Below are 12371 nucleotides of genomic sequence, written 5' to 3'. Positions count from 1 at the left end.
ATAAATGATTCATTTTAACTTCCAGCATTATTTGGGAGAGTCCTGCAGCTGAAGGGAGGGAGAGATCTTGGTACCTCACCTATAGCATAGTACTGTCAACATCCCACAACTTGCCATGTCTCAAAAATATTGTAAGACCAGGATGCATCGAAACACTTTTCAGTGTAAGCCATTATTTTTAGCCATTTAAAGTTCCTATAAATCCCAGCACCTACTGTTCTCTTCTGGCTAGACATCTTCAATCACCTACAGGAAAACGACAAAGAACATGAGTCTTAAGCTGAATATAGACTCTCTGCATATGATCACCAGTGGACATTTTTATTATAATATATAATCACAAATCCCAGCTTTCAGAAAGTCTGCATAGCACTGCCTCCAAGTGGAGGTCAGTGTCAAAGGAACAATTACAAACTTTCCCAGCTACACTGTAAAATAAACAGAGGACATGCATTAAATACTTTTGAAGTTTACAGTAAAATTTAATCTAAAAATTACAGAACTTATTTATACTTTGTATGTATTTATGTTCTAGCACACAAACTGTTCTGTAGCTTCTTAGCTTACTCCACCTCACTTCCCTCAAAATTCTGAAAACCATTTGAAATTTTTCTAGTAATTTCTGTGAAGAGAAAACATTTAAATATTTTGACACAAAAAATGTATTATTTTATTTAGGTTCCAGGCATATTTAATAAAATAAAACAAAACAACTACAACAGGTTGTCTCTGCACACTCAGTGATAAGGACATTGGCCTGCAAATAGGAGAGATTAACTGAAATTTTTTCTGCCAAAAGCAAAACGAACTTTTGCTACAGTTGCCACCTAACCTTCTTACACCTCTATGCCAAGCTTTACTCCATATGATAACCTTTGAATCCCTCCAAGTTATTCTACTTTGGATTAAAAAACCCCAAACCCTAAAACTAAAAACCAAACCAAACAAAAAAAAAAAAAACCAAACAAACCCAAAACCAAAAAATCATTCGTTGATACAGAAAGAACAAGATGACTGACGTTCAAGTGAATTGCATAACTGCCTGGATTCTAGACAGTGCTTTAAGAACTCATAAAATGAAACAGCTTAAATAACAGTGAAATAACTTAGTAAGCATAACTTCACAGCTCAGGTATTGTGAAATGACTTCACAGAAGTTAAAGCAAAAAAAAAATCAGCACATCAACAGTGGTTTTGGAAGAGAGTGGTTAAAATAGTTGTATGACTGATGCATATGAAAGTGAACATAATATTCAATGTGTTCATACTTGAAATTTTTAAATATTTGGCTAGTCAGTAGGCAGACATGAAAAAATATGTAAATCAAATATTTCATTCATTCTGTATAACTGAAAACTTTCTTTTTCATATTTGTCGTTTGACTATTAAAATTCAACTAATTGAAAAACAAAACATTAAAAACAATACTATTCTGTAACAAATAACTTAGCAGCCATAAACATATAATCAACTTTAAATCAGTCTATAAAATGGGAATGGTAGTGGTCTAGTCACCCATTGGAGACCTGCCTACAAGCATATGCCCACACTAGTGTCCAGAGAACAGAACAGAAGAGTTGGTCACGATTTCCAAGAATAGATTAAAATCCCCTCAAACACCTCAAGTTCAATCACCTGCCTAAAATATTTTGGTAAATGAAAACCTGTGACAAATAAAAGAAAACAAATAAGCATCAGTAAGCAGCTGCACCTGTGGGTTCAAAGAGACTTAATTAAGAGTTCAAAATAATAAAGGTCTGAATCAGGAGCAGAACACTTTCTGTATGGATGTGAGTCACTGACTTTAGTAACCACGCTTGCTTAAATCCTTGAAGCTGTCCTGGTGGTGCCTATCTGTCTCTGCAGGATCACTACATAGATACCCAGCCCCAAAGCAAAGCCTCCCAGATATCCAAGTTCCTGCCTATCAGTGTTTGCAAAGCCATCCAATTGTTGTTGCCAGCTCACAGCTATCAGACTGGTTAGTCTTCTCACTCAAGTCGAAGTCCCAAGTGCCTAAAGTAAGAATCTTTAACAGGGTAGAAAATCATAGCATGCTAGCTCTCTAGGTGCACTTAGTCTATTCTTACCCCTCTTTCCTTCCAAGCCTGGCATCTTACGAGTTGGACTCAGGTAGTCCATGCAACAGGGCCACCACCCTGAAAAAGAGGCGTGGGAGACTGAGCCCAAACAGGAAATAGAGATATGGTTCAAAGAAAGGTTTTGCCTCTCAGCTTATGGCCTATCTAAACAACTGATGTGTCCTGATTGCTGACCTCCAAGGCAGGTTGCTGCCCTCTATCCAGGGAGTCTCCTCCGGGACAGAAACCGTTCCCCTCCCTGCCTGACAGTGGGGTACGCCTAGCTAAGGTTGATAGTCCCTTGGTCCCAGCTTTTCCCCTCTGCCTCCATCTTTTCCCCTAACACTTCACTCATCATTCACTCAGGCTGTTCTCTCCGCATTCCTATGTTATCTTATGCACCCAACACTCCCTGAAATGTACAAAGAAGCCGATATGCCTGATGCAGGCCTGAAAATTCTGCAGAACAGCACGTTTTTGAGGATTTAGGCACTTGCAGAATTTAAGCCATTTAGGTTATTAAGTTTCCTTAAAGACCTTGACTTTGGCCCTTACTGCACAAGCATCTATGCAATAATAGTTTAAAGAGGATTTTTTAATTTATAGAGTAATTAGTACTTACAATAGTACAGACTAAATTTACCTTTTACAACTTTTTTTTTTTAAAATATTAGTTGCATTAAGATAGACTGACATGATGAGCATTGACAAAGTCAAGTGCTGTGCCTCATAAGGCTCTGAGCTCTTCATAGCTTTCATTTGCCCATCATGTCACCACGGAAGGATAGGGATTGAAGAATAGGGCAATGCAATCACAGAAAGAACACCTATGAATGGCACCTATGCAGTTCCACAGCATCACTAACATATTCAGGAACAACACAGAAGTCACAGTAATGAAGGATCCAAGGAATGCTTTCAAGAAAAGGAACACAAAATGACAGTTCAATGGGGGATAAAGAAAAGAATCAGAAAATATGTAAATTGAGATTAAAGTGTTTTGGTGAAAGTGTCATCTAGTGGAAAGGTGGGGTAACTACAGTGCTTAAAAAATATTTTAGGTACTCAACTTACGCATGTGTCAACAGGCAGCCCTAAAGTTCACTTTTTGCACTTGGTCATATAGTTGTATTCCTTTAACCACTGGACCTGGAGTTCATCTTATTAACAAACTTACAATTTCATAGAAATAGCAATCAGTGATGGAGTAAAAAGTTACCTGTCAAGTTGTGATGTTTGAAGTCATTAACTGGCATCACTATCAGCTCCCAAGAGTTCAGGAATGTTCACGTCTAACAAGGAAAGGGGATAGAGAAGAAAAGAATTGGATGCCATAGGTTAACCCTAAAATAAGCAAGTTTGTTAGGAATCCACATCCAACATTCAGAAGCTTCATACGACAAAAGTAATAGGCTGGCAAACTAACATGAACTCTGTCACAGAACACACCCAGAAGTTTCTTAAAATACATAAATCAAGTTGCAGTGAGGGTGCCTTTCATTAAAGAACCTGAAAGCACTGGCAGCTACTCTGTTGAGTGTAAGGAAGTATTACAACACCCTATTTACAGATGAATTAGGACAAAGAAATGCTTCAAATGAAATCTTAAACAAGAAGCCTGTGTGTTTTAAGAAGTACATGGCAGCTTTGGCTTTCTATAAGCTGGAGGAAATTAGTAGCATTAAATAATTATAGGTGGCTTCTGACACAACAAAACTACCAGTCTTCATACAAAGAAGCCAAAAACTGCTTCAAGGCAGCTCCCATCCAAGCTGGTCCATAGGACTTGCTTCATGTTCTGATGGAGGTATTTGCTCTCTCATCTCTTACCCTTTTACTGAGTTTCCATTAACTGTGTAAGACACCTTTTTTGCTCCACTTAATAGGATGTTTTTTCCCAATATCCACAGTGCCGATGAGAAAGACACACACCTATAATATTGCAGTATATGCAGAACGCAGAAGGGTCAAACAATTATAGGATGTGTACCTCACAAGAGCAAGCAACAACATCATTTGTGCTTAAGGCATTTTGTCATCATATTTAGAACAGAACCCAGGTAAAATGCTAACCTGAGTTATACTGTAGGCCTTACTTCTGTACTTCACCTTTGCTCTACAGCACTTCCATAGTATTTTTTTTTAATTGGCTCTTTTTTCATGTAGTTTAATAACAGTAGCAATGGTGGCCAGGTTAACTTAATAGAGTAAAACTATGAACATTACATAAATTGCAATTAATAAATTTCAATAAAAAGAAAAATTTGATTTGTCTACAAAAAAAACTGCAACCAAACCCTTTTCACAAACTGAAGCCAGAATTTACAGTCGAGTAATTTGCCAGGTAACCTACTCTGAGTACTGTAAGTTCATTTTCAAATGAGCTTGTTCACAACTGTATTTAAAACCAGAAGTGGAATAAGCAAGCAGTACTGTAAATTCAAATCTCAGCTTACTGAGCAGTAACTTTCGCATACAGAGAAACCTATGAATCACCAGGCCTGTGATCATAACCCACCAGTCTAAATGCCCAAACAGTAGATACCTCAGATCTTTTACCTGGACAGGCAATGCTAATTGGAAAAGATTCAGTCTGAGCAGTGTGAGCTGAAAGAATAAAACAAGGAGGGACATTGGCTGGGTTGGATCACAGGAAGTTTGACTCTCTCAGGAAGAATGCAAGTTGGCTCCTATTCCGTTCCTTAATTTAAAGCTTCAACTTTCAATGAAGCCTGCTTGTTCAAAAAAAAAAAAAAAAATCCATTTTCTTCTCTAATGCTTTTTTGTAGATATTAATTTGAAATTTCTTTATATAAAAGTAGAGCTCAACATCTTCAGCACAGGTCTACAGTATAGATCTCCACGCCAACAAAAAAGTAAGAGTCTTGAGTACTGATATTTACAATATAAAGAGCTCTTTTTTTACCTGGGACCTATCTAATGCTAGAAACAGAGATGAGGAAATATTTTGGTTCTCACAAACTGAGTTTAATACCTGCCTGACGTAACTTTTTCAAGATTTCTAAAATTTCCTATGTGATGCTTATTTTGAAGTTAAAAAATATGTAGCTACATTCTATTTTGATTTTAAGCAGTTGGGATTAGAAGACTCATAAGCTAAATTTAAAGAGGGACAGACTCTTAAAATTCTTGGCCATTTCAGATCCCTGTAGTGGGTATCTTACCCGCATATACAAGACATGGTATATAAAAAAGATAGTATTGTGTATGAAGAGTAAGGAAGACCCCATGTATCAGAAATGCAAACCCCAAGTTTTAGTCTTTTTAAAATATACGTACAGACACATGTTTTCTTCAATAGAAATAGCATAGTAACTCACTTGTAGGCTCCATTGTCACTTTTTTTTTTTTTTGCGGGGGTGGGAGGGAGGGCGGGGAGGGGAGAAAAAATACATTTCAATTCATTTGCAAACTTTAAAAAGTTTTTTCAGATTATCAGGCCTGACAGCTGGTGATTTCTCTGCTCATTCAGGCATGATTAGACAGCAGGTTTGGGCAGACAGACAAACGTATTTGCTGGAATGCCAGGCAATCACATTGCTGTAATGGTATTTGCCTCAGCTTTCAGACCCTTCCCAATAGTAGTGGATCAGCAACTGATTTTAGTGAAACATGGAGCTCTGTTTTCAGCTGTATTAATACAGCACAAGACATAGAATGAAAAGTGTCAAAAGGGGTAGGGAGCTGGAAGCGCTGTTTTAGATGAGGGCAGGCAGCAGTGCAAGCCAAAATGATAGCTACTCTTCCCTCGTGTTTGAAGTATCTTCATGGATTGGTTTTAGATGTGTAATAGGCTCCATTCCACTTCTGATTGCTCATCCAACTCAAACTCTGCTCCTCCAACAGATTTTTACCCCTAGTTTATTACTGTGTCATACAGGACAGGCAGCTCAACTCAAACACTAATGGCCATGTATGAAAAGAGGTCAAAACATAAGCTAGAACTAGCATGAAGGCAGCTGATGTCTCTCAATATGAAGCAGTAAATACTTCCAGCTCCTGTACAAGCATGGTGTACAAACGTAACCTTAGAATGATGCAGCAAACACTTCCAACTCTTTTACAAACACAGCTGTAAGTGTAGAAGTTCCTGAGTCAGTAGGATTTCTTTGGCTTGCTTTCAGATCTCTCCCTTTTGGCAGGTTGATCCTTGATGTGTCATTTAGCACCTTAATACATAGTGGCCACAACTAGATTTTTAACAAGAACATTTCATAGTATTTTGTTTTCTACAATAATTTCTGATACACACTTCAGTTTATATTCCTTAAGCTTTACTAAGCAAAATACCCGTTAACATATTCTATAAAAGCTAAAAAGGTGCTACCACCTTCCAAATGAAAAGATATCATAACAAAAGAAATTACCTTAGCTTAACTTAGATGCAATATAGAGCTTTTATTCATCAGGCACAGAAAAGCCGTAGTACACACAGTGCACATGTTTTGGAAAAACATTGTGGCAAAACATTGTGTAGTTATTCTTGATTCAGCATCACTTTATGCTACCAAAAGATATTAGAGATTTCAAAATAAGATAGATGGTTTGTTTGTTTGAGTTTTTTTAGCAGGATGTAGTACATAGTGTCATTATGCTCACTGGACTGAATTTTAAGTAAGTTAATATTCTAAGTTACGACAACTGTAAGGTGCTAGTTTCATCTAACTGTGCTTTGTTTTGTCCTGAGAATTGGCATGGACAACTTGTTTTTGCAAGTCTTCGTGAAAAAAAAAAGCACAGAACTGAATATGCATCCTTTTACACCAAGATGACCAGTAATTCAGTTATGATTGGCTAAGTTCCCCATTATACATAGGCAACTTCTTCACTTAACACATCTGAGCAAAAATTCATGGTGCTGAATTTCTTGTGCATTGAATAATTTTCCGTAGAAAATCCAGAGTAAAATTCTCCTTTCAGTGACTTTTATAGTTGTTTTAATACATTCCTAAGTGCACCAACTTTCCAAATTTCAGCTGATACACAGAAAGAAAATCCAGCTTACACCTTTCTTCTTGGCACTTCACTATCAGAACGTTGGTAACTTCGTTAACCCTGTAAAAAAAAAAAAGAAGGGGGAATGACAACTTAACTGCATCATGAAAATAGGCCAGGAGACATCTACACACCCAGGTATCACATATTTCAAGCAGCACCTTCCAGTTTTTCAAGTCAGCTTTTAAATAGGACTGTATTTTAAGGATATACTAAAATGCTGTGGGCTAATTTACTACTTACAAGCATGGATTCTCTGCATGCTGAAGTTACAGTAGTCATAACCTTTGTTTGCTGCTGTTTAATCTAATCCAGCTGTCTTCAGTATTGTCTTTGTCTAATCCTCTTTCAATTACATTTTAAAACTTTTTTTTAACATAATTTCTCAGTTTCTGTGCAAGGAAACTGAATATTCACAAGAGCTACAGCAAATAATTTTGCTACACTTAGAAATCAATAAGAATATCAAGTTTATTCTTTGCTGGTTTCGAACACCACACATTAGAGAGTGCCATCCTAACATCCTATACAATAATGTGAAATTAGTTCTTTTTTCATAAGCACACATCCAGCTGAGCAATAATTACAGTGAAATGTGCTGTCATCTTTCCAAAGAATAGTAATTAGGGAAATGAGCCTGGATGTCTTATATGCTTATGGAAACATTTTTTCTTTCCAGCTAATGATCATCCAAATAGTAAATCATTAAAAAGAAAATGGAAAAGGGCGTGGATAGTGGCTGTCAGCAGCCTTGTGCACCAGCTCCAAACTCTGTCATCTTCCTTTGGAAGAGAAAGCATGACGATGCAAAAGTTAAAATTCTTCATGCTTCTTTGGAGAAAAAAAACCAAGTACAGGTAATTAATCTTGATATTTATTATTGGTAATACTTAAAGAGAAATCTCCCATGTTTCTCTCCCTTCATTGATCTGGGAAAACATCTTTATATTAGACTATCCTTATTATGTGGGGCAAAGAGAGTCAAAGACCATCTAATACAAAAAGCAGCTGTGTATCTATGATCATTACAATAATTTAAACCAACACCTAAGAGCACAGGCATGTCTGAAACCTCTCTGCCTGAAACCTTAGAATCATCATCTGCTTTCCTTTTTCTAATCAGACCAGTTTTTAATACTTATACTAGTGTGAACTGATTGCCAAGAGGAATGAAAAAGACCTCCTGGGCTGTATCCCTGCTCCATTGCGCTGGAAACAGGAATCATTCCTGTTACATACATGGGTAACGAGTACCTAATGAACAAGAATCCGGAGCTCTTTTTTGTTTGATGTCTCAATGTCAAATAAACATTTAAACAAAGTAAGTACTACCAACTCTTGGTATTATTTGATATTGTTCAATTAACACTACAAGGGTAACTGATCCACCTTCTTTGCAGTTTTTCAAGTGATACACACCAATCTGTTATATGACCAATGCACCAATAAAAATAACACTTTATTGGGACTTAGGACAACTAGCTTCCAGAGATATAGGAGAAGCTAATTCAAACCAAACAGCATAGGTGTGATTGTAACTCTTACCTCTCAAATCGTATGAGAGCTAATCTTAAAGCCCTTACGGCAAAGTTTTATCCTCTCCACCATTTAGGTGAAAAATCATAATGTTCATTAACAATAAGCACCTCTTTTTTTTTTTCCCCTCTTTTTACCTCAAATACAGAAAATCTCTGTGAATTTCCCCTCAATGAGTGAGCACATTCCAATGAAAACCATTTTCTTCATCTACAGCTAATTTTGAACTTGTTCAGAAAAACACTTTTTAGAACATAGGACACATCAGCACTGAAAGAAAGGTTGATAAAAGTTGTGAAGAAGGAGACAGCAAAGCAGGACTAAGAGACTCTTGTTTACTTAAAAAATGCTTCCCTCTCTTCCAAATACTTTGACCCTTTTTCCCTTTTTTTTTTTTTTTTGTAGAACAAGTAAATGTCGTCAAATCTATTCAAAATTATCTCCTTTCCAAGTTTTTGTTTTACTTCCCCCAGGAAAAATACATTTCAGGTTTTGCATTTGTTAACCAATATACTGCATACAAACCACAGGCATGTTAAGACAAAAAGCAACACATTATATTTCACCAAGCTCACCATCATGGAGTAGGTTTGTGTATATTCCTGAAGCATGTCATTGCCCACTTCGAAGAAATTCCAAAAGTGTGATGGCTGTTACTCATGCTCAGGATATAGAGAGTTTTAAAAAAGATAATGCTCCACAGCAATATAACTTAAACAAAAATTCAGTAAAATATTGGAAAAGATAGAACACAATGTTAGAACAATAATGTGTTAGGGCATTATGCAAGATTTACAAACACCTTAGTTATGACCTGCATTAAGAACTACAAACAAGCTAATAACGCACAGCTCATGGTTTAATCCTAACACAATAACCAGAGATACATATTTTTTTTTAAATGTTTGATGTTTGACATACAAAAATGTAATTATAGGGATATTCCCATCTAGCTGTGCATAAGTAATAGCAAACACTCTATAAAAGCCTCATGCACAGAAAGAACAGGCCTAACAGCACCTCAAAGAGCATGTCTGTGTAACATTTGTTATTTACCATGGTCAACAAATCACTCTTGCAGAACAGGTTACACATTTGTACTGAAACTCCACTGCCTTCATTATGACATCAAAGAGCTTCTAATCTAGGAAAACATTAGGGCTGATCTGGATCTCAGAACTGGTTTGTCATGACAGTATTTTTCTTTGACCATTTCTATTTTTATGGACAAATATGTATCATAAATTACATAATATACGTTATACTAGGATAGATATAATATTTAACTCTCTTTTTTATACTGAATGTATGCCTAACTCCCTCATCACCTTTTTTTCCCCTTTTGTGTAAAAAAGTTGCAATAGTTTTTCTACCTTGAAAAACAGAGATTTATTAGATCTTTTAATTATGTAAATCCAACACATCCTTTAAATTCTGCCTATATACCTTACCAAAATATATTCTTCCCATGATTTTCCCCATACACTTTCAATTTATGATTTGGGGGAAACCATGATGAAATTATGAACCATACTCATTTGTTTTGTAGTAATTTATAACCTGCTGAAAATTGGATAAAGCTTTCCTATGCTTCAGTATTTATTGACACAAATTAATCTCGCTTATATATCAATCCTTGTTTATACCATGAAAAATCTGTATTTAAATCTGTGTTCTGCTACTGTACTGACCTTTGAAAAGTATTTGTTCTGACAATTCATCAGTACAATACAAAACTCACAAAAGTTTGGCTGTATATGGCATGTTAAACACTTAACTTTCTGAAACACTCAGCTGACACGTTTCAAGTTCATTTTAAAAAATATATTCAGAAATTCTTGGAGTAATAAGAGTAAATAAAAATGACAGAACATTAAAGGAAAATAGCATTATTCCTTACCAGACATATTAACTTGGCTGTGACTTTTCCTTCCCGCACTAAAGAAAAGAGAAATTTAGACAGATTAAGCATTCATTTTTTAAAACATAAAAGCTCTTCCATTAAACAGAAAAAAACCCACATGACTTTAATGATTATTGAAAAATCTAATGCTAACTGTATTCTTAAGGTACAATCTAAGTCTAACTTCTTATTTTTTATTAAACATCACTGTAAAACACTGGCTTTAAAAGGTAATCTAAACACAACTGGAGTAAAATGCCTGTTTTTAAAAATGCCATGACACAATAAAAAGTGTTCATTATAAACAGAAGTGCAAAAATGTAGCCAAGTGAAGTATATATGGCACATTGTTGAATCTTTTGGTGACTTCTTTGTCCACCATGAATTAGTTAATTTATATTAATTTCAGAAGAAATAGGCAAAGAGTAATGATAACTCAGCAAATGCATTATCAAACCCCTGGGGTATTTTTTTTATTTTCTTTTTCCTATTAGTGGAACTGGCACAGAAAATAAGTGTTAAAAATAGAAAATAATGGTGAGAGGGGGCCTACTGTAGAAGTTTTTATTGCCTTTTCAGCAGTTCCTACAGGAAAATTATATACAGCCCACAGTCAGACTACTAATATTTATGTATTAGATACTAGCATATATTAAATACTAACATTTATGTATTATAAACATGATACAGACATAAAATACATTGTATGAACAACATTCAAGCACCTAAGCAGCTGAGACTGTTGGCTTCCTTTACATTGGCTTAAAGATCCTACATACTGCTCTACTGAGCTCTCAGAAAAGGAATTCAAAAGTACTGTTGGAAAAATGGGTAAAAAGTAGTTCACACTCCATTGTCTTGAAGTATATAAAAAAAAATTAGTAGGCAGCTCTAAAAGTTGCATTGTAGTAGAAAACATCATGTAAGAGTCCCAGAAATTCAGTTATGTGGTAATTTCATAGTGTATCACAGTAGAAATATTTTTAGAATAGGACAGAGTATCTTCATACTAGAAACGCATGCATTCACAAACTACAGTTGAGTAGAATAGCATGAGGGGAAAGATACCAAAACTAATAGACAGCTAAATATAATCCACTTTGGTTTGCTGGCTCTATCCTAAAGACAGACAATTGAGGAGCATCCCACAATAACATATTCATGGATGGGCCACAACAGTAAAAACAAATACATTGAGTTACAGTAGTTATATGCTCAAAAAAAAAAAAAAAAAAAAAAGGGTTGGTTTGGGGTTCCTTTTTTTTTGTTTGTTTGTAAATTATATCATCCTCAAGATTCTGTAAGCCTACGTGGAATAGCAGAGTAATTTTCGAGCAAATTCACCATTTTAGATGGATGCGTTCAATACCTGTCTACAGTAAGGTATTATTTTGGATTACTCAAAAGACAGCTCAAGATGGTAATCAGACCATTTTAGAAAACTTGTTCATAAAAATCAGACAAATGGTTTGTGGCAGATAACTTAGCTCTACAACTGATATTACAACTTTAACTTAAACCTCTAACAGTTAAATGCAAAATGCACAGAACTATTTTAGAGCTGAATCAAAGCCATGATTCATTGCAGCAATGCAGTGTCTCTTTTGATAGTAGGGGATTTTAACTGACAATTATCTTTCTCTCAAACATATATGTTAGAATTTTAAACTGTGTTGACCAATTATTTTCAAATATAAAGCATTAAAATCCACTTCTGGGTTTTATTACTCAGTTGTAACTAATAAGTCAAAAAGCGCTTTCTGAGTGGTGGGGATCATGAAGGGAACGTGGTAGAATGTTTGCAATGAGAAAACATTAAAGGAAGAGACTTGAAA

General features: G+C 35.5%; 1 protein-coding gene across 3 annotated transcripts in view; it reads right to left on the bottom strand.

The window, feature by feature from the left end:
- Positions 1-76: 76 nt before the first annotated feature.
- The window catches only part of TMX3 (thioredoxin related transmembrane protein 3), a 54207-nt gene continuing 41912 nt past the window's right edge, over positions 77-12371 (bottom strand). The window contains exons 16-19 of one of the 3 annotated variants that reach the window (XR_012659152.1): positions 10534-10571; positions 7108-7157; positions 3301-3373; positions 77-246 (exon numbers count right to left, since the gene is read on the bottom strand). Coding sequence is in view for 1 of the 3 variants with exons in the window: in XM_075084603.1 (XP_074940704.1) it covers positions 10542-10571 (30 nt within the window). In the remaining 2 variants the exon portion in view is untranslated. Of the gene's footprint in view, positions 247-3300; positions 3374-5954; positions 7158-9034; positions 10572-12371 lie in introns of those variants that run through there. The other 2 variants (XM_075084603.1, XR_012659153.1) reach the window with 2 other exon arrangements.

The sequence above is a fragment of the Phalacrocorax aristotelis genome, chromosome 2 (genome assembly GCF_949628215.1).
Source record: "Phalacrocorax aristotelis chromosome 2, bGulAri2.1, whole genome shotgun sequence".
Taxonomy (NCBI): Eukaryota; Metazoa; Chordata; class Aves; order Suliformes; family Phalacrocoracidae; genus Phalacrocorax; species Phalacrocorax aristotelis.
This window is presented reverse-complemented; position numbering and strand designations above follow the sequence as displayed.